A 22700-nucleotide genomic window follows, 5' to 3' on the forward strand; every position below is an offset into this window, starting at 1 on the left:
TACTGTTTTAAAGACAAACCTCAAGTCAAAATATCAAACATTTCAAGTCTCATATTTGATCAAATAACCCAGTAATAGATCTAAGATTCAGGGAAATACAGTCTGTGCTCCACACAAATAAACCAATATACCAACTCATAAGGAATAAATGCCAAAACTCCCCAACTCAAAAAGTCAACTGACAATATGGAAAGTCCCTATTTGACACATGCTATAACACATTACCCAAGATGTTCAGAAGACAAATTAGGACAACAACTATATACAAAAATAAAAACAAATCTCAATTCCATTCTGAATACCATACTCACTTGCATAATTAAGCTCATCACAGACCAAAAGTAGTAAGGGTTTTTGGGGACAATCTTATATAGAGCCATGCCAGCCTGAAAGACAGAGAGCCATAAATACTTAATTTAGAAAACGTCACACAGAGGGCAATTAATGATCTAGATATGTGGCAAGAAGTTCCTAGGAGAATAGCAACACATCTACATATCCCAGTTACTATAAATGCCTAGCGACTTGATGAATATTCTCTAGTAGATAGCAATATAAGTAATCACAAAGGTGAAATTTTACAACATCAGAGATATTTCAACTTTTGAACCAGATTTCTTCAAATTAAAGCCCAGTATTTTTGGAAAATATAGCAATCCAATATGGTTCCGGTAGACTACTGACAAACACAAAATTTGGCTTATGAATGTACACCAATAAACTTTACTAAAGGCACTGCACTAACCAGTTATAGTAAAACAAATTTAAAAATCCAGACAGTATATTTAAATTTTAAAATTAGAAAAGTTTTCTCTGACATTATTCAGAAAACAGTAATTCTTAGGTTAGGAAAATAATCAGGTTCTCCCAAGATACCATTAACTAGAACTGAACTCTTTCATTGTGAAATGTATAATATGAAATACCTAAAGCAGGGACATGGCAAGAAGGAATAAAGTAGATCTACTCATGCATAACTGAGAATCCTCCCATAATTAGCCAATTAGTAATCAATGCCAAGAAATCAGTCAGCTAGTTATTACAGTTACTATTTTATGTTTCTTTAATGTTTTGCCTATCTTCAACCCACTTGAAAAAGTACACGGAGCCTCTATTAAGTGGAAGGAAATGTCTATTCCTGCCAATGATAGAAAGATTGAGACTTGGTCCCAAATGCATTTAGAAGCTAGAAACAGAGATAAGACAAATATTTAAATGACTAAAATATACACTTGGCAAAAAAAATGTCCTATACAACAGAAACATCATATCTTTTATTTCCAAAAAAAAAAAGGCACGCTGTTTATTCCTTTCTTTAAGGGAAAGTGGGGAAGGGAACTTTATCGATAAAGCCTTCTTCAAATAGCAGTCTTCCAAATGAACCTTGAAGGACAAACAGTATGTCTACAGGCAAAGATGGAGGTAAGGATACAAATATACAAATACAAACATTTGGGGTGAGTGGGTAAGTAAGTGAATCAATTCTAAGTAGGAGTAAAATGAATCTGAACAAAAATATTAAAGAAAAAAAAGACATATTGACAAGAAGAAATAGGACATTTGGCTAAAAATAAGGATTAAGAGGACTAGTAGGGAAATGGGGCTGAAAAGTAACTGAGATACCCTTATTGTGAAGCACTCAAAAATCAGGCTGTTACAGAGTAAAAGAGTAATAGGTACACATCTACACTCTTCTAAGAACATATTTTAACTGGACCATGAAGAAAGAAAATAGAAAGAGATGAGGTAATGAGGAACTACACCAGGATGAGGTACATCAAATAGAAAAGAGACCTCAAAGACACTGTGGAGGAAGAGTCAAGATGATGTAGAAACAATATGACATACAGGTTTAGAAGAATCTAAGATAGCTTAAGGTTTCAGCTACTAACACCAAACTGTGGAGGAACTGAATGAAAAGTGCTAGAAAATCTATTTTACCTGATCATTTGGGGAAGGAAAACATTTTTATAATGACATGCAGAAATAAAAAGTAGAATATAAAATATGAATTTTTAACACAAAACAGAAGAAAAAAATTTCATGCCCATAACCTACTATCTTGCCGACACTTACATTCTGCTGATACAGGAAACTTTTGACGATAGACAAGTTTAAAAAACATGGCTATGAATTGGTGACTCAGAATATGGAAATGTGAAAGAAAAGAGAAAAAAGAGTAAAGACAAAAGGATAGGAATGTCATTTACAGAAAAAGAAAGTCCAATCACCATATGAACATCTAGCAACTCTTCATTCAAGATGATTTTTTTTTTTAAGTTTATTTATTTTGAGAGAGTGAGCAAGAAGGGCAGAGAGAGAATCCCAAGAAGGCTCCATACTGCCAGCACAGAGCCCAATACGGGGCTCGAACTCACGAACCAAGAGATCGTGACCTGAGCTGAAATCCAGAGTTAGATGCTTAATCAACTGAACCACCCAGGCTCCCCCAAGATGATTTTAAATATTGCCTGCCAGGGATGTCATTTGGGTCAGTAAAAGTCCTTAAGTTTTCTGATTCCTTAGCTTCCCTCCCTTCTACCTCCACCAGGTTAATCATTTGTTTTTTTTTGACAAAAATTTATTGTGCAGATGCTATTCTAGGCACTGAGGATTCAGCAGTGAACAAAATAAAAACTCTCACCCTCATAAAATTTGACATTTAATTTGTAAACTACTTATTATCCCAGACTGACATACCATTTTCAATATAATCCTACATGTATACTAAGAAATTATAACTACCTTAAGCAGCAAAAAAGGTAAAATTAGACATTTCATTCTAAAACATTTAACACTAGAATGCTCCATTCTTCCAATATATTAGAATAATGTAAAAACAAGCTATAGCTACAATATATTAAAGATCCAAAACTGTTAAGCCACATCAAAGCAGTGGCTCCAAAGAGCAAGATGCAGAAGTATGTCTATCTTTGGCCACATGTAAAGTCAAACTATAAAAAACAAAACCCATTCAAGTGGCAGATTATTTACCTTAATATTGTTGTTGCATGAACTTATCCTTTTGTTATTTTTTTGTATGTGTATATGTATTTCAAAAACATATTGTGGTATCATAAAATTAACATGTACTTTAAAAAAGGGGGGGGGCGGTGCGCCTGAGTGGCTCAGTCAGTTGAGAGTCTGGCTCTTGGTTTCAGCTCAAGCCATGATCCCACGGTTCTTGAGTTCGAGCCCCACATCAGGCTCTGTGTGGATGGCGCAGAGCCTGCTTGGGAGTCCCTCTCTCCCTCTCTCTCCCTCTGCCCCTCCCCTGCTCACACTCTCTCTCAGAATAATAAAAACTTAAAAAAAAAAAAAAAAAGAAAGAAAGAAAGAAAGAAATTAACAGAGAGAAAAGTATCCATAGGCCTGTATCCTGCCTGGTAACATTTTGGTTACATAACCTTACAGATATATCCTTTAAGGAACCATAGATGTGAAGGGAATAGAGGGGAAGGCCATTTTACAACTTTTTACCCATTAACATATATTAGGAACATCTTTCTATGTCAACAAATAAAGACATACAGTACTATTTGAGAGGAGTGGGATGTTGCATTTTACCATTAATAGTTAATATACTTTAAACATAATCCTAGAAATAAAAATACTAAACTTATATATATTATGTACATATACATATATACACATGTGTGTATATATATATACGTATGTGTACATGTGTGTGTATATATATATATATGTATGTCAGTTGCCAATTTTAAAATATATGCCCACTTTACATTAAAAGAAAAATTACAATCTCTGAATATTTTTCCTGAGAATAAACTCCATCAGTAAATAAAACTTCTTCAAAGAATTGTATCTGGGGAATAAAATTTTTACAATTTAAAAACTTGCATATGAGCAAATACGAAGATTAATTTTATGGAGAAAGGATTTATTTTAATATAGGATCTTCCACCCTCCTTAACTCACCCATTGTTATAGTCTGATACTTCAAGTAAAGAGTAAGACAAAGACCCAGGTAAGAAAGCTTTGTTTTCAGAAGAAATTGTACCCACAAACAAAACATTTCTAAAATAAATACTAGCTTGACATCATAACCGTCTATGGGCTTAACAGTTTCATTCCTCTGGGATGCTGACTTTACCCACCCACTAGTCCAAATGTATCCACATGAGGCTTCTTCATATGTCTACAAGGAACATCTAAAATGTATCAAGTGGCAAATAAGCTGCCTTTTGCAAAAAAGACAAGTATTCCAAACAGTGGGGATTTTTCCCAGGTGAATTTAAAATTTTCAGCAGGCTACAAAGAAAATTAAATTTATAAATTAGATGTAAACTTTCTTTTTCTTTAAGATTTTATTTTTAAGTAATCTCTATAAGGAACATGGGGCTCAAAATCACAACCCAAAGACCAAGAGTCACAGGCTCTACCGACTGAGCCAGCCAGATGCCCCTAAATGTAAACATTAAAGTTTGCCTTTCTATAGTCTGTTCATTTTTTATTCCGGGATTTCTGCCCATTTTCTGAAAATTTAACAGCAATTTCATGCAGTGGGACAATCTGAAGCCAATGTACCAGAATAAAAAATGCTATCAGGCCACAAAAGAACAATCAGATTTCCCCTAAGAAAATGCTTAAAGAACTTGAATAACAGTTCATCCTTAAAACATACAAAGAAAACACACGCCTGATCTCCACACACAAATACATAGATTCAGTATTACACACATATGCAAACACACACATGCACCCACACACTCCTACAACTAAATCACATTTAAAGAAATTTTAGTCTCTAATAGCAAATGCCACAACCCAGGATAAAGTTACCTGTTGCATTTTCTTGTATTCGCCCACTCTGGCATAAGCCATGAAGAGGTGAGAGTGATACTCCTCACTATTGGGAACTTTCTTCACAGCTGCCTCATAAAGTTTTGTAACTAACTCCGCTAGAATAAAGAGAAATAAGATAGTCTTTAATTATTGAAGTATATCTTAAATCTTAACAGCATTTAATTTCTCCCCCCTTTGGAGGATACGATGTCTCCTACCATTAAGGAAGAAGAAAGCACTTGTTTTGCCTCATCCGATCATTACTCTTCTCTTGGTTAGGCATTATTCAATGAAGCACGGAATAGCTCAGGCCTCCCCTAACACACTTACAATATACAAGACCCTCCACAATCTAGCCTCTCTCTCCTTCCTAATTCTTTCCCCCAGCACTTTATGTTCTAGCCACACCAAACTATTTGTAGTTCCACTAGACTCCCTGTGCTCTATCATACCTCCATGCCTTTACTCTGCTCCCCGTGCCTGAATTCACCTTTCCTCTCTTTTCTACTCAATGAACATCATCCAAAACCCAACTCAAATGTAATCCTCTCTACAAGGAATTGTGCAAGTTCAAATGTAATCCTTCCCTGAGCACCATCTGTGCTCCTCTACTCAGTTTGATTACTGCTCCCCTCTGCCATCTTTAAATCTTTGTAGTAAGTCTCTTATAACATTTATTAACATATAATGTAGTATACAGTTTATTGACCAATTTCCCTTTATTTTAACTGAGCTCTATGCCCAACATGGGGCTTGAACTCATGACCCTGAGATCAAAAGCCATATGCTGTACCAACTGAGCCAGCCAGGCACCCATGAATTTCCCCTTATAGACTGTGAGTAACACAAGGGCAGAGAGAGCATCTTTAATCTTTGCTTCTGATATAATACTTCTCATAGAAAAACATTCAACCAGGGATGCCTGGGTGGCTCAGTCGGTTGAGCGTCCGACTTCAGCTCAGGTCATGATCTCGCAGTCTGTGAGTTCAAGCCCTGCGTCAGGCTCTGTGCTAACAGCTCAGAGCCTGGAGCCTGCTTCAGATTTTGTGTCTCCCTCTCTCTCTGCCCCTCCCCCGCTCATGCTCGCTCGCTCTCTCTCTCTCTCTCAAATAAACATTTAAAAAAATTCAACCATATTTGTGAGATAAATGATTTTTAAAAAACACTGGGAGAGAATCCATATCTCTAAATCAACATAATCCCTATAATCAAATACAATACCTCAACTCTTAAGTTTTATCTTTTATAAAAATGAAAAACAAAACTAAAACGTAACATTTTCTGCCCACTAGGTTGGCAAAAATTTTATTTTTTCCAGCTTTACTGAGGAATAACTGATGAATAAAAACTATATTTTAAGGTCTACAACATGATGATTTGATGGCAAAACTTTTAATTTTTTTTTAACGTTTACTTTTGAGAGAGAGAGAGAGACAGAGACAGCATTAACAAGGCAATGGGGCAGAGAGGGAGAGAGGCAGACACAGAATCCAAAGCAGGCTCCAGGCTCTAAGCTGTCAGCACACAGTGAGATGCGGGGCTTGAAGTCGTGAACTTTGAGATCATGATCTGAGCCAAAGTCGGACGGTCAACCAACTGAGCCGCCCAGGTGCCCCTGATGGCAAAACTTTTAAAGTCTAAGAATAGCAAGTGTTAACAAGGATGTGGAACAACTTGGAACTCTTATACACCGGTATTAGGAGAGTAAATTTGGAAAACAAGGTGACATTATTTCCTTCATCTTCAAGCTGAACATACACACACCCTAGGACTTAGTATCTCTACTTCTAGACTGCAGTCCCCGAGAAAAATGTTTTGTGATAGTAAAAATGAATGAACTAAAAGTATGTATATATTAGATGAAACATGTAACTCACAGAACATACACAGTATGAATACATTTATATTAAGTTCTAATTAATATGGTATTACTACATTAACAATTATATCAATATAACTTCTATTAATAAGTAACTTATTAACTAAGTTATAAATAATAATAAAGTAAGAAATTGACAAAGTATTACTTAGACAAATGTGATAAAGATGTTTTTAAAAGCAAGACAAAATATATTCAGGAAAGCCAATACATCTTGGAAGGTAAAAAAGAAGACTGATGAAGAACACACAGGAAGCATCTTAGTATTAAGTTGGTTGGTAGGTCCATGAATGTTCATTATTCCACATCAAAAATACGTACTTCTATAATATGCATTATGGAAGATATGTATTATTACATAGTAAAAGATCTGAGAAATCAACAATGAGAAACTTTACAGATGAAATGGTAGACTATCTAGAATAGGCTTACAAATAATCTGGGAGGGGGATGGGATATAGATAAAATTGGCCATGTGACAATGACTGCTAAATGTGGGTAAGGAGTACAATGGGACTTATTATGCTATTCTGGTTTTATTTATGTTTGAAATTTTCCATATCAAATAGTAAAAAAGGGTAACTCTTCCATTTAATAAGTCAAAATGTCACAAACTGACCTCAAGTCCTCATTCCAATTCAAGGATCCTAATACATGCAAAATATCTTTTCTGCCAGGGCATCTGGGTGGGCCAGTTGGTTGAGCATCAGACTTCACCTCAGGTCATGATCTCACGGTTCAGGAGTTCAAGCCCACATCAGGCTTGCTGCTGTCAGCTTGGAGCCCACTTTGGATCCTCTGCCCCACTCCCCCCTTGCTCTCTCTCAAAAATAAATAAATGTTAAAAAAAATAAAATTAAATATCCTTTTTGCCTACAGTCTTTGTAAATCATGGTTAATGCATTATTTTACCTATTGCCATCCACTCAACTCATGAGTGATCAGTAAAACAGAAAAAGAACTCAATCAGAAATAACCAAAAACTCAGGGTGCCTCATGGCTCAGTCGGTTAACCATCTAACTTCAGCTCAAGCCATGATCTCACAGCTCTTGGATTTGAACCTCGAGTCAGGATCTATGCTGACAGCTCAGAGCCTAGAGACTGCTTTAGATTCTGTGTCTCCCTCTCTCTGCCTCTCCCCAGCTCTCGCATGTGCATTCTCTCTCTCTCTCTCTCGGTCTCAAAAATAAATAAACATTAAAAAAAATTTAAGAAGTAACCAAAACCTTAAGCTCAGGTTTAAAAACAATGAAAAAGAAGGGGCACTCGGGTGGCTCAGTCAGCTGAGCATCCAACTTTGGCTCAGGTTGTGATCTCACAGTTCATGAGTTTAAGCCCCACATTGGGCTCGCTGCTGTCAACACAGAGCCTACTTTGGATCCTCTGTCCCCTTCTTTCTCTGCCCCTCCCCAGCTTGCTCTCTCTCTCAAAATAACTAAGACATTAAAAAAAATAACGAAGGTAATAAAACAATGAAAACGAGAAACATACGTCGATGCATCTCCCGATAGAGAATAGTCAGTGCCTGCAGCGAGTTGTCATCTGTGGGTTCAAGGGCCGCCACCTCCTGTGCCAAGGTGAAGGCTTCCTCTTGCTTTCCAGTTCTCTGTAAACCAATTGCCTTTAAAACCTGATACAAAAGAAAGACAAATTCATTTTAAAAGGACAGAAAAGAAAATATGAACAAAACAAGGTGAATTCAAAAACAACATAAGTTGTAAGGCATGCCTAGGTCTAATCAAGTAAACCATATTTTACCAAAAATATCAACAAATCAAGATTCTTTCCTAGTTTCATATTAAGATGTAACGACACTGTTTAAAAAAAAGTCTGTCAAAATAGTATAATTAAGTTAGCTATATCCAAAGAAATAAACAGCTAGCTTGTAATTAAATACTATTTATGGCATTTAAGTAATCAGAAAAACAAATGTCTTCAAGGGGAGCCCAGCTGGCTTAGTCAGTAGAGCATATGACTCTTGACCTCAGGGCTGTGAGTTCAAGCCCCATGTTAGGTATAGACATTACTTAAAAATTAAATCTTTAGGGGCAGCGGGTGGCTCAGTCGGCTGAGCATCCAACTTCCACTCAGGTCATGATCTCACAGTTCATGAGCTCAAGTCCCACGTAAGGTTCACTGCTGTCAGCTCAGAGCCTACTTGCTGGCTTGCTTCTGATCCTCTGTCCCCCTTTCTCTCTGCCCTTCCCCCACTCATCCTCTCTCCCTCCCTCCGTCTCCCTCAAAACTGAAGAAACATTTTTTAAAAAATTAATTAATTAACATCAGTTCAGGTCACAATCTCACCATTCATGGGGTCAAGCCCCACACTGGGCTTTGCACTGACAGCACAGAGTCTGCTTTAGATTCTGTCTCCCTCTCTCTCTGCCCCTCCCCTGCTCACGGTCTCTCAAAAACAAACAAAAAATAATAATAAAGTCTTTAAAAAAAAAAAAAATACCCTGGGGGGGTGGGGACAAACCCTGAACAGAGTCACTAACAGGATTAAACATCTTTTTCTTTTTAAGATTACAATATATAATCCACCAAATATGTAAGTCAAGGGCAAATGAATTTACCTTAGCACAATGAAGATCCTTATGTTTCTTCAACAATTTATCTGCTTGCTGAATTGCCATTTTATTATTACCATTATCAAGATAATCTACGAAAACAAATTACGATAGTTATTATATTCCTTCAAAAGATAGGAAAAATGCATAGGCTGTCATCAGATGTTTCATAAAGTATCTTAATTCAGTATCAAAAACATCATGGTGCTAATTTTAACTCTAAATGGTTAGGATGATCCAGAATACAATCTTATAGGGGCACCTGGGTGGCGCAGTCGGTTAAGCGTCCGACTTCAGCCAGGTCACGATCTCGCGGTCCGTGAGTTCGAGCCCCGCGTCAGGCTCTGGGCTGATGGCTCGGAGCCTGGAGCCTGTTTCCGATTCTGTGTCTCCCTCTCTCTGCCCCTCCCCCATTCATGCTCTGTCTCTCTCTGTCCCAAAAAATAAATAAACGCAGAATACAATCTTATATTCCTATAGTCATCTCTCAGACCTGTTATAAAAATTGAGTTAAGTAAAAATAGGAATCAATTATTATCCAAAAGTCTAACAAAAGCAAAGATTAATTTCAAGATTAAGATCTAAAAGAAAATGAGAGGTGCCTGAGTGGCTCAATTGGTTTAGCATGTGACTTCGGCTCAGGTCATTATCTCACGTCTCAGGAGTTCAAGCCCCATGTCTGGCTCTGTGCTGACAGCTCAGAGCCTGGAGCCTGCTTCAGATCTCTGTGTGTGTGTGTGTGTGTGTGTGTGTGTGTGTGTCTGTCTGTCTGTCTGTCTCAAAAATAAATAAACATTTAAAAACATATAAAAAATAAAACAAAATGAAAAGAAAAGAAGTGTCACAAATGGGAAATGGAGGTAGCTGTCAATTCTAAATACAGAAAGATGACTTAAACACAAGCCAGTTCACAACCTACTACTACTACTACACCAAGTCCCTCTTTGCTCATCAAGGTCCCAAATCAGGGTAGGAGCAGATGAGGCACAGATAACTCAAAATAAATTATGGATCAAATGCTGGTGAGTACATGGAGCATCAGTGCCTCTCACCCAGTACTACTGGGAATGTAAATGGTACACACACCTTGAAAACAGTTTGCCAGGTTCTTCACACACTAAACATACTACTCTGCCTTAAGATCCAGCAATCGTGCTCCTTGGTCTCTACCCAAATAAGCTGAAAACTTACCTCCACACAAAAGCCTGCACACAAATGTTTATGGCAGCTTGATTCATAACTACCAAGCCTTGGAAGCAGCCAAGATGTCCTTCAATGGGCCAATGGATAATCAAAATGTGGTACATCCATACAATGGAATATTATCCAGCAATAAAAAGAAATGAGCTATCAAGGCACAAAAAAACAAGAAGGATCTTCAAAATGCATATTGCTAAGTGAAAGAAGCCAATCTGAGGGGCGCCTGGGTGGCTTCGTCGGTTAAGCGTCTGACTTCAGCTCAGGTCATGGTCTCACAGTCTGTGAGTTCGAGCCCCGCATCGGGCTCTGTGCTGACAGCTCACAGCCTGGAGCCTGCTTCAGATTCTGTGTCTCCCTCTCTCTCTCAAAAATAAATAAAACTTGAAAAAAAATTAAAAAAAAAAAAAGCCAATCTGACAAGGCTACATACTATATGATTCCAACTATAAGGCATTCTAAAGAAGGCAAAAATTATAGAGACAGTGAAACAATCAATGGTTGCCAGAGGCTGGGGGAGAGATGAATGGGTGGAGCACAGGGGATTTTTAAGGCAGGGAAACCATTCTATATGATACCATAATGATGGATATAGGTCATCATACTTTTGTCAAAACCCACAGAAGGTACGACACAAGGAATGAACCCTAATGTAAATTAGAAAACCATAAACATTAGTTAAAAATAAACTATCCAATATATTGGGGCACCTGGATAGTTCAGTCAGTTAAGTGTCTGACACTTCATCTCAGCTCAGGTCATGATCTCACAGTTCCTAAGTTTGAGCCCTGCATTGGGCTCTGCGCTGACAGGGCAGAGCCTGCTTGCAATTCTGTCTCTCCGTCTCTCTGCTCCTCCCTGCTTGCACTCTTTCTCTCTCAGAATAAATAAACTTTAAAAAAGAATAATAAACTATCATACTGGCTCAGCAACTGAAACAAAGTACCACACTGAATCAAGATATTAACAACAAGGGAAACTGGGGGTAGAGGTGGGAGTGTGGGGATATACAGGAACTCTACTTTTTCACTCATTTTTCTATAACCCTAAAACTGCTCTAACAAATATAGCATATTAATAAAATGTGTGCGCATGTGTGTGTGTGTATATATGTATATAAAAGGAAAGTGAGAAGTGTTACAAGTGGGAAACAGGGTGGTAGCTGTCAATTCTAAATATAGAAAGATGACTGAACACAGGCCAGTTCGCAATCTACTACCTCTAATAGTACCTCTCTGTCCATCAAGGTCCCAAATCAGCATAGGGACAAAGAAAGCATAAACAACTCAAAATAATCTATGGCCCTGGTGGCCCAGAGTTTCCCAAGTAACAGAAATAGACTATCATTTTACCTAATAAACTCAATTTTTCTCCAATGAATACTTTACTAAAACTGAAAACAGTCACATGAACACGAGTTTCTTCTCTTCAGACCTTCTTCAATCCATGTAACACTGATGAGCACCAAGAATGCTTAGGTGAAAAAATTAAGAAGCTTTATACTCTGGGGGCCCATGGGTGGCTCAGTTGGTTGGGCGTCCAACTCTTGGTTTTGGCTCAGGTCATGATCTCACAGTTCGTGAGTTCGAACCCCGCAATGGGCTCCACGCTGATAGCTGCTTGGGATTCTCTCTCTCCTCCTCTCTGCCCCTCCCCTGATCGTGTGCTCTCTCCCTCTCAAAATAAATAAATACACTTAAAAAAAGAAGCAGCTTTACTCTGCAGGGAATCTAGAAAGGAAGATCAAAAACTTTCAGGCCTCTGATCAAACACTCAGATGGAGAGACTAAAGAACTAACTAAATAAATAAATAAATGCATACAATCTTGGCCTGAATACCCAAATATCTAACACCAGTTTTCTTAAATAGCTCAGCCAATATGCCACCATTTGTCCTCACAGAATACTGACAAGAGACATTTCAGCTCAATAAAGGACACTTTCTCTTCCTAAAAACTTGATGCTGATCTCTTTCTGAGTCAGTTCCAAATCACTTCTGACTCATTCCTGCAAGACTCTAGGTTCATAGGGCATACCCTGAAGCCTTCTCCAACAGTAATTAAATGTCCTTGATGAGGGGCACCTGGGTGCTCAGTAGGTTGAGCATCCAATTTCAGCTCAGGTGAGGATCTAGAGGTTTTCGAGCCCCGTATCAGGCGCGCTGCTGTCAGCCTGTCAGGGCAGAGCCCACTTCGGATCCTCTGTTGCCCTCTCTCTGTCCCTCCCCTGCTTGCACTCTCCAAAAAATAAATAAATATTAAAAAATAAAAAATCCTTGATGAGACCCCAGGTCTGAGGATCGGCCCATAAATGGATGAGACCAGAAGTCGGGACTTAGAAGGGTATTCAACTTTTCCCTCAGTCCCTACCTGCCCATGCCCGCTTCTCTGGAAATGATTTCCACTACCTCTGCTGCAGGGGGATGATTAGATGACCATATCTAGAGCTCATAACTACACCAAATGAGGTGGATATTTAACCAAAGGGTAACTCAGGTTTCTCCCTGGTAATCTATAACTGCACCACTGAGTCACAAAGCCAGAGTCAGAAAGCTATAGAGAAACCTCATTTGGAAGGCAATAAATATTCTGAGTCTGACATTACCAGTCACAATTTCCATTTTGAAGGAGCCTTAGGGGATGCAAAGTGGTTGATGGAGAGTGAAGAAAAGGAGTTATCTCTTGCCTCTTCATTTACATAACTTTTATAAAAGAATTTAAAATGTCACTTTATCAAAAGATTGGGGGCAGGGCAGTGCTGATTAACTTAAGCTTGCAGAAGAGGTCACATCTTGGTGTGGGCCAAGCCAACATGTTGGGCCCTGGGTAAACTGATGAGTAAGGAGGAAAAAACTAGTCTGAAGAACCAAGCTGAAAAAAAACATACACAGATAAAAATAAAGATGAAAATCTGGAAAAAAAGCCTTAGATCCTGACAGCTCTCCAGTTTCCATCAGCCCCTGAACACTACATTCCTACTCTAAGATCCCACCGGGACTTATAGCAACCTCTTTCTTCCTTGAGCTTGTGTCAATGAGTTTCTTCTGCTCCTTGAACCCAAAACAGTTTTAACTAAGACACTCCTCTACATTCAGCCAGTCTGCTGTCAGACTCCCCCTTCCTGGATGGTAAGGTGGGAAAAGTCTATTTTCATTCTACATTACTAACTCTGGAATATAAATTATTTAGCCCTTGGAGCTAACAGGCCAATAAATATGATATCCTAAGTCTGTCTTTTTAGTAAGTTGTTTTAAAATTTACTCAAGGGTAACTGTGGTTTTTGACCTTGAGGACTGGTGTTGTTCCTATAATAATAGGAGTTAAGCCGGGGCGCCTGGGTAGCTCAGTCGGTTGAGCAGCCGACTTCAGCTCAGGTTATCTCACATTTCATGGGTTTGAGCCCGACATCGGGCTCTGTGCTGACAGCTCGGAGCCTGGATCCTGCTTCAGATCTGTATCTCCCTCTCTCTCTGCCCCTAACTCACTCGCATTCTGTCTCTGTCTCTCTCAAAAGTAAATAAGCACTAAAAAATAATAAAAATTTTAAAAAATAATAATAGTAAGAGTTAAGCCAAAATCAGCCATTTACAAATCAGGCCTAGGAAACAATAAGATAATGATGCATAAGTGAAAGCAAAGTTTTCAAAGAATGGGTGCCATCCTCGGTGACACGTTTTTTAAGCTGCCCTTGCAGTCAGCACTAGATGACGCAGTGAGAAACCAGACCTGTTCCAATGTTTCCCTTATATTAAGGAGACCGGCTCAGTTCAGTGTTAGCCTGTCACTTCTTTAGTATTTTTTTTTTAAGATTTTCAAGTAACCTCTACACCTAATATGGGGCTTGAACTCACAACCCTAAGATCAAGAGTCACATCTCCACCAACTGAGGCCGCCAAGAACCCCACTTCTTTAATACTTTCTAATGTTTTTTAATGACGAAGGAAAGACCTCAAACTCAGAGTTTCACAAAAGTATCAGAATCTAGTAAAGACTCCAACACCATTGTATTGTTTTCATCTTACTTATTTTGTGGCTTTTTTTTCTCAGCACAAGCGACAGGTCCTCCATTAAGGATAATGATATACATTATTTTTTTTTTTAATTTTTTTTTTTCTTCAACGTTTTTTATTTATTTTTGGGACAGAGAGAGACAGAGCATGAACGGGGGAGGGGCAGAGAGAGAGGGAGACACAGAATCAGAAACAGGATCCAGGCTCCGAGCCATCAGCCCAGAGCCCGATGCGGGGCTCGAACTCACGGACCGTGAGATCGTGACCTGGCTGAAGTCGGACGCTTAACCGACTGCGCCACCCAGGCGCCCCGGTACATTATTTTTAAATAACTTTAAGTTAGGGGCGCCTGGGTGGCTCAGTCAGTTAAGCCTCTGACTTCAGCTCAGGTCATGATCTATAGATAGAGGTCTGTGAGTTTGAGCTCCGCCTCGGGCTCTGTGCTGACAGCTCAGAGCCTGGAGCCTGCTTCACGTTCTGTCTCCCACTCTCTCTGTCCTTCTGCTTGTGCTCTGTCTTGCTCTGTCTCTCAAAAGTAAATAAATGTTAAAAAAAATTTTTTAATAACTTTAAGTTAAAAATCAACTTAGAAAAAACTATTAAATACGTAATAGTATAGATAATACTATAATAGAGCTGGAATCATCAAATGGGGTAGAAAAATGAAACAAATTTGGGAAACTGAGTCAAATCACTGGCAAGAGACTATCAAAAAGACTATCAAAGATATTGCTCCAATTTAGAAAAAAAGACTGAATACAACATAACTCCATCGTTTTTTTCTTCAGTTTATTTATTTTGAGAGAGAAAGTGCAAGCACGAGTGGGGAGAGGTAAGACAGAATCCCAAGTAAGCTCTGCACTGTCAGCGTGAGCCCAAACTGGGCCTCGATCCCATGAACCAGATCATGACCTGAACCTGAACCAAGAGTCAGATAACCAACTGAGTCACTCAAGGCACCTAAACATAGCCCCACCTTTAAATTACAATGTCCTTAGGGGCACCTGGGTGGCTCAGTTGGTGAAGCAGCTAACTTCAGTTCAGATCATGATCTCGCAGTCCATGGGTTTAAGCCCCACATCGGGCTCTGTGCTGATGGCTCAGAGCCTGGAGCCTGCTTCAGATTCTCTCCCTCTCTCTCTGCCCCTCCCCCACTCATGCTTGCTCGCTCGCGCTCTCTCTCTCTCTCCCAGAAATAAACATTAATAAAATAATTAATTACAATGCCCTTTGCTTAAAATCCTAAATGTTTTAGGATAGAAGACTTGCTTTTACCAAGAGTACAAATTGTAGGTGAAACATTCTTTGAGTCAACAAACTTTTGTTAAATATGTACTAAGTGCAAGACTGCAGGAAAGGTTAAATTTAAAAATGAACGATGCGGGTGCCTGGGTGGCTCAGTCAGTTAAGCGTCTGACTTCAGCTCAGGTCATGATCTCACAGTTCAGAAGTTAGAGCCCCACATCGGGCTCTGCACTAACAACATGGGGCCTGCTTGGGATTCTCTCTCCCTCTCTCTCTGCCCCTCCCTGACTCAAGCTTTCTCTCTCTCAAAATAAATTTACATTAAAAAAAATAAAATAAAAATGAATAATAGCTCCTGATTACCTCACAGTCTACATTTGCCCCCCCCCCCATTTCTCCCAATCTTTTTGGGGGCATCTGCCTGGCTCAGTTCGTAGAGCATGTGATTCTTGATCCCAGGGCCATGAGTTCAAGTCTCATGCTGGGTGTGGACGCTACCTAATTAAAAAAAGGTGGGGGGACTATCCTTTTAAAATGCAAGCCTGATCACCCCACTCTCCTGGTTAATCTCTTTGGTGCTTCTGTCTTTAAAACAAATTTCAAAATTCTTTTTTTTTATTTTTTAACACTTATTTATTTTTTGAGAGACAGAGAGACAGAGCATGAGCAGGAGAGGGGCAGAGAGAGGGGCAGTCATAGATTCCGAAGCAGACTTCTGGCTCCGAGCTGTCAGCACAGAGCCCAACACGGGGCTCAAACTCCCAAACCGCAAGATCACGACCTGAACTGAAGTCAGATGCTTAACCGACTGAGCCACCCAGGAGAACCACAAACTTCAAAATTCTTAAAATAGCTTACAATGCTGAGTTTGTCTACCCATGTAGCCTCATCTCACCAATCTCTACACTGCGACCATGCAAGCCTTTTCTTAGGTCCTCAAGTGGAACAAGCTCCTTTTTACACACTCACTGCCTGACTAACCTCTACTCTTCTTAAAATGTCACTTCCACAGAGAACCTGTTCTTGTCTTGTCCCCAACAGCTGAGATGCATATTTGTATGCACTCATGGGAACCTATATTGTTCCTTCAAAGCCCTTAACACAAATGTATTGATTATATGTAACATTATCTTTTAAAATTCTATTGGAAAAAAAAAACAAAACTGTTGAAACCACAAGCTTCTTGAAAGCTGAAGCCATGTCTATGCTGTGCTATTTGGTACTCACTCACTCCCCGAATCGACATTGTGCCTAGCACATACTGGGCTCTCAATAAATAAGCTGAATGAAGAAAGGAATACATAAATTAACAAACTGCATGGGGCGGGGGGGAGAAAAAGACAATCTTCTAGAAATTGAGGTAATGTATCAGGGAAATGAGAGATATATGCATGCAAAGTGACCACAACAGGATGTTCAAAGAACCAAGTATTAGCGATGGCTTCATTCTATTAAAAGTTTTTGCAAAATCTTGCTGCACACCACTAGCATGGAGCCTGATGTGGTGCTCAAACCTATGAACCATGAGACCTGAACCAAAATCCAGAGTCAGATGCTTAACCGACTGAGTCACCCAGGCACCCCTCAACTAATTTTTTAAATAACAAAAATTGTGCAAGTGATGGTAAAAAAAAAAAAAAAAAAAAAAAATCCAAATAGTTCATAAGAGCATAACATGAAAAGCATTAGTCTATAAATCTTGCCCTATGCTCTATGTTCTACTCTATGTATTCTTTTAAGAATTTTCTGTGCAGGGGAGCCTGGGTGGCTCATCAGTTAAGTGTCTGACTTCAGCTCAGGTCATGATCTCAAGGTTCGCAGGTTCGAGCCCCCATGTCAGGCTCTGTGCTGACAACTCAGAGCCTGGAGCCTGCTTCCAATTCTGTGTCTCTCTGTCTCTCTCTCTGCCCCTCTCCCACCTCTTCTCAAAAATACATAAATGTTAAAAAAAAAAAAAAAAGAATTTTCTGTGCATTAAAATTTTTTCATGTTTGTTTATTTTGAGAGAGAAAGAGCACATGAAAAGGAGAGGGGTGCAGAGAGAATCCCAAGTGGGCTCTGTGCTGATAGCCAAAATCAAGAGTCAGTTGTTTAACCAACCGAGCCACCTGAGAGACCCTGTGCATTAAAATCTTTAAGTCTAAAATGCTTTTAGAGGGGCATCTGGCTGGCTCAGTCAGTTGAGCATCTGACTTCAGCTCAGGTCATAATCTCGAGATTCCCAAGTTGGAGCCCCGTGTCAGCACCGAGCCCACTTCAGATCCTCTGTTCCCCCCTCTCTCTGCTCCTCCCCCACTTGCCTGCACGCATACTCTCACTCTCTCTCTCTCAAAAATAAATATTTAAGAAAATGAATTAATTTTTTTTAATATTTAATTTTTTTAACATTTATTCATTTTTGAGAGTGAGAGAGACAGAACATGAGTGGGGGAGGGGCAGAGAGAATGGGAGAGACAGAATCCGAAGCAGGCTCCAGGCTCTGACCTGTCAGCACAGAGCCCGACGCAGGGCTTGAACTCACACACCGCGAGATCATGACCTGAGCCAAAATCGGACGCCCAACCGACTGAGCCACCCAGGTGCCCCATGAATTAATTAAATTAAATTAAATTAAATTAAATTAAATTAAATTAAATGCTTTTAGAATGTAGAGATCTAAGTCAGAGCTTTTTAAATGGTCATAATAGGGGCGCCTGGGTGGCGCAGTCGGTTAAGCGTCCGACTTCAGCCAGGTCACGATCTTGCGGTCCGTGAGTTCGAGCCCCGCGTCAGGCTCTGGGCTGATGGCTCGGAGCCTGGAGCCTGTTTCCGATTCTGTGTCTCCCTCTCTCTCTGCCCCTCCCCCGTTCATGCTCTGTCTCTCTCTGTCCCAAAAATAAATAAACGTTGAAAAAAAAAATTTTAAATGGTCATAATAATTTCCAAACAGAAGAAAAGAGGTTGTGCCAAGTGACTCTTCTACAAAAAGGCAAGATGGTCTTCAGTCCCCAAGATGCCCTGCCATTCCTGGGAGAAAACAGGACACAACTCGCGAGCTAACAATGCCCAACAGAAGATTCAGAATAAATACCACATTCAACTGAGGACTCAGGAGCATTTACTAATGAACTACATCAGAATAATTACCTGGAGTTGGCCAGGCACCAAAGGGAAACATGGTAACTCACCAAAGAAGTGATTATCATTCAGGAAACACAGCTAGGAAGTATATTATACCTGATCCAGACTACAGCAAGACTGGAAGCCAGTAGGACAGATTAGAACAAAAGATATTGCACCCGGAAAGTAAATATAAATGTGTATGTGCATTCAAAGGATATGGGAATTTTTTTTTCTTTGAAACTTCCCTATTTTGCAATTGCTGACCTAGTAATTCCCAATTTCTACACAAATTTATGACGTGCCATACATGACCATCACTTCCACCCCACAGTTTAAAATTAATAATAATGGTACAAGAAAGCACTGGGGCTCACCAAGTCACATGAGAATACAAAATCTGTGAAAAACCACACAGCACAGGAGAGTAATTTTAGCAAAAGAAAAACGAACAAAATAGGTGCTCTAGTAAGGTCAGGGGTGGTTTTCAAACACCAAAAATACAATACCTAAACTTACCAATTTATGAGTAATGAGATGCACTCTGAAGATGTTTCAACTAATGAAATTTCTGAAAACTTATTCCAAACCTAGACACTGAAAATATAATTTTAACCCACATCTCAACTGACCACAATTTCACAGTTAATCACCCATACAGCCCTGTCCACTTTTACCCTAAACCGTATTCAGCAAGAGCTGAGGTCACAGGCAAGTTTCCAACAGTTGTAAAATGCTAAAACGTTGGCAGTATAAATAGTGCTATACAAAGATAGTGATGCTGCTAATTCTGAACTCAGTGAAGAACTGGGCTCTCAGTGACAATGCCTATGTTCAAATCCCAGATCTGCAACTTAATAACTGCGACTCTAAGCAAGTTAATCTCTGACCTTTAGTTTACCACTATAATTACAATAATCTTACTACCTAATAGGACAGTTAGCATACAAATAAGCACTCAATTAATCCTGACAGTTGTTGAACTTCTGACTGATGGACAAGCACTACCTATCAAGCATAAGCTTTTCATTTACCAGCTAATAAACCTCTGAATTCAAGGAACAAGAGTGGTTAGGGACTAATATATTTAAACACAAAAGCAGGGGCTGTCCAAAGTCTGGAAGTCAAAAGTCAAAAGTGCTGAAGACAAGGGACAGTTGGTAACCTCTCTTTTCCTATTCCTGCCAGTTTATTTTAATTGCTTTGGAATTCTTTTTTTTTTTTTTAATTTTTTTTAATGTTTATTTTTGAGAGAGAGAGAGAGAGCATGTGAGCAGGGGAAGGGCAGAGAAAGGGGAAGACACAGAATCAGGTTCCAGGCTGAGCTGTCAGCACAGAGCCCGATGGCAGGGCTCGAACTCACAAACAGTGAGATCATGACCTGAGCCGAAGTCAGACGCTCAACTGATTGAGCCACCCAGGCGCCCCAATTGCTCTGGAATTCTTAAAGAAAGCTTCTTCTAATCCTCTCCCATGTAACTATAACAAAAGCTACATAATTCCAGCTTCAGCTTGGAAAATATGACCTGTCACTTCTGGTTAACACATCCTAATGGTTAGCAACGCGAAATGGACATGGTTTATCTTACTGGGTAGTTCAAAACACTGTTATTTCTAAATAACTTATGGGACACCAAAAGCATTTTCTTTGGGCCTCAACAACAATTTTTGAAATCCAATTATTTTTAAAAGTACTGAATCTTTTTTAGTTTAAAGGCGGGAGGTGGGGGGGGGGGGCGCTGACAGTTAAGTAGGAAGAGCATGTGATTCTTGATCTTGGGGTTGTGAATTTGAGCCCCATGATGGGTGTAGAGATTACTTAAATAAATAAATAAAACTTAAAAAAAAAAAAAAAAAGTCTGGGGCGCCTGGGTGGCTCAGTCAGGTTGAGCATCCAACTCTTGACTTCGGCTCAGGTCATGATCTCATGATTTGAGTCTGAGCCCTACGTTTCGGGCTCTGTGCTAACGGTCCAGAGCCTGCTTGGGATTCTCTCTCTCCTCTCTCAAAAATAAATAAATAAACTTAAAAAAAAAAAAAAAAGTCCACAGGCAGCTCTGCTGCTGCATAGAGTTTTAATAAGCCAGAAATTATGAGCCCTGCCTGGACTCAGTTCCTATCTTCAATCACCTCATTTCAACCCTGCCCTCTGAATGAATATACATATACGGGAGGGTATGATAACATGCACCAACGGGAAACTGCTGCAAACAGAGTCCTATCTCTGCCACTCGCCACCTGTGTGACTTTTGGCAAGTCAGTGTCTTCAGCTCAAAGTGAGGTACCTTCTAGCAGTGGTTAAGAGAGTGAGCCTAGGACAGCCCACAGGAGTTCAGATCCTAGCTCCATCAAATGTGACCTGAATAACCTTAGGCAAATAATTACACATCAACAATGCCCCATCTTCCTCATCTGTGGGGAAAAGGGGGGAGGGGCATTGTGGGACTGGAAAAAACTACCCACCTCCTAAGAATGTGTACAAATTAAATGAGATAACCCATATGAAGGGCCAATGACAGAGAATGACATAATTACCCGTCTATACACATCAGCTATTATTTCCCATCTTACAGGATTGTTGCTAGAATCAAATGAGATGTGAGAGTAAAGCAGCATACAAATTATAAAAGCAGGACCAACTGTGCCAGAAATAAAGTTGCCCCCCTCCCCGAAAAACCTTGAATGATCTCAGCCATGGGGAGAAACCTCCATTTAGTTAACATCTACGCTATAGACGCGAGGTCTAATTTGGCAATACCACTGACCTTGAAGCCTTCCTCACCATTAACTGAGACCAGCCATCTATGAGAAGAGCTGCAAAAAGGGCCACTGTCCCATTACAGAACAACTCGGTTATTGAAAAGGCATTTCCCCTGACTCAAATCTGTCGATTTTACCCAACCGGGGTATCAGAATGACTTCAAGGTCTGCAAGCCTGCGGGGCTGAGGTAAGCGTTATGGAGGGGGATCCACTTAGCAAGCACAAGGCAAGCTGCAGAGAAAACCAGAGAAGCTGCAGAAAGGAAAAGCCCTGCAGCAGCCATGCATGCCCCTCGGACATGAGTTATCACAGTCTTCTCACCGTTATTTTGGGCCCAAGACCCCTCCCTAAGCCCCGCCGCTGCCTCCCACGTGCGCCCAGAGCAGCTGTTTCTCCACCAAAGAGCTCTGGATAGGGAGCCTCGAAGCCGGGCCTGCTCCAGACTCGATCGGGGTGACCTTACGCCAGCCCCTTCCCCTCGTTGGACCTGTTTCTCCCTGTGCATCGAGCACCGCTAGTCACAACCCCCTAAGCCCGCTTCCCCTAAGTAAAAAGTCTTTAGTGAGGAATTTTCCCTCAAGCAGAACGTCGCACCCTCACGCCGGAGCCAGCTTCCACCTGGCTCGGGATCCACCTGAGATCTTGGGTCTTCCTTGGCACAACGCAGCCTACGGGCAGCGCAGGTCTCTGTGAGAGTAAGTCCCTCACAGAGCCTGCATGCCGGGCCATCTCCGCTGACCTGCCGCCGTCTGGACCACGCCGCTGCCCCCGTACGGCTTAGGAAGGCCCGGCCGGCGCCTACGCGAGGCCCGTGGCTGCGGCCTAGAGGCCCGCGCGGTCCGTCCCCAGCGCCCTACAGTTCCGCGCCCGCCCCCTCCGCGCCCCTCCTGGACCTTTGCCCCGGCCTCAACAGCCCTCGATGCGTCCGGCCAACTACCGGGCTGGCCCCAGGCACTCACCGTAAATGGGCCGGAGGCGCCTGTCGTTAGGGTCCTGCACATGGCCCCGCGTCGCCATGATGACAAGCGCAGAACCGCAGTGCGCACGCGTGGGGCAGGCCCCCGGGAAGGGGCTGTTAAAGGGCCAGCGCCGATCTCGCTCTTCTATCGCGATAGTCGCGGAGCTGCGAC

General features: G+C 40.6%; 1 protein-coding gene across 2 annotated transcripts in view; it reads right to left on the minus strand.

Annotated features, from left to right (window-relative positions):
- The window catches only part of NAA25 (N-alpha-acetyltransferase 25, NatB auxiliary subunit), an 81032-nt gene extending 58393 nt beyond the window's left edge, over positions 1-22639 (minus strand). Inside the window, exons 1-5 of one of the 2 annotated variants that reach the window (XM_023241429.2) lie at positions 22530-22639; positions 9266-9351; positions 8181-8319; positions 4807-4925; positions 312-386 (exon numbers count right to left, since the gene is read on the minus strand). In XM_023241429.2, coding sequence (XP_023097197.1) covers positions 312-386; positions 4807-4925; positions 8181-8319; positions 9266-9351; positions 22530-22587 — 477 coding nt within the window. In that variant the 5' untranslated portion in view covers positions 22588-22639. Of the gene's footprint in view, positions 1-311; positions 387-4806; positions 4926-8180; positions 8320-9265; positions 9352-10450; positions 10582-22529 lie in introns of those variants that run through there. The other variant, XM_045041264.1, reaches the window with a different exon arrangement.
- Between the last annotated feature and the right edge of the window lie 61 nt (positions 22640-22700).

This window comes from Felis catus, chromosome D3 (assembly GCF_018350175.1).
Source record: "Felis catus isolate Fca126 chromosome D3, F.catus_Fca126_mat1.0, whole genome shotgun sequence".
In the NCBI taxonomy this organism is placed as follows: domain Eukaryota; kingdom Metazoa; phylum Chordata; class Mammalia; order Carnivora; family Felidae; genus Felis; species Felis catus.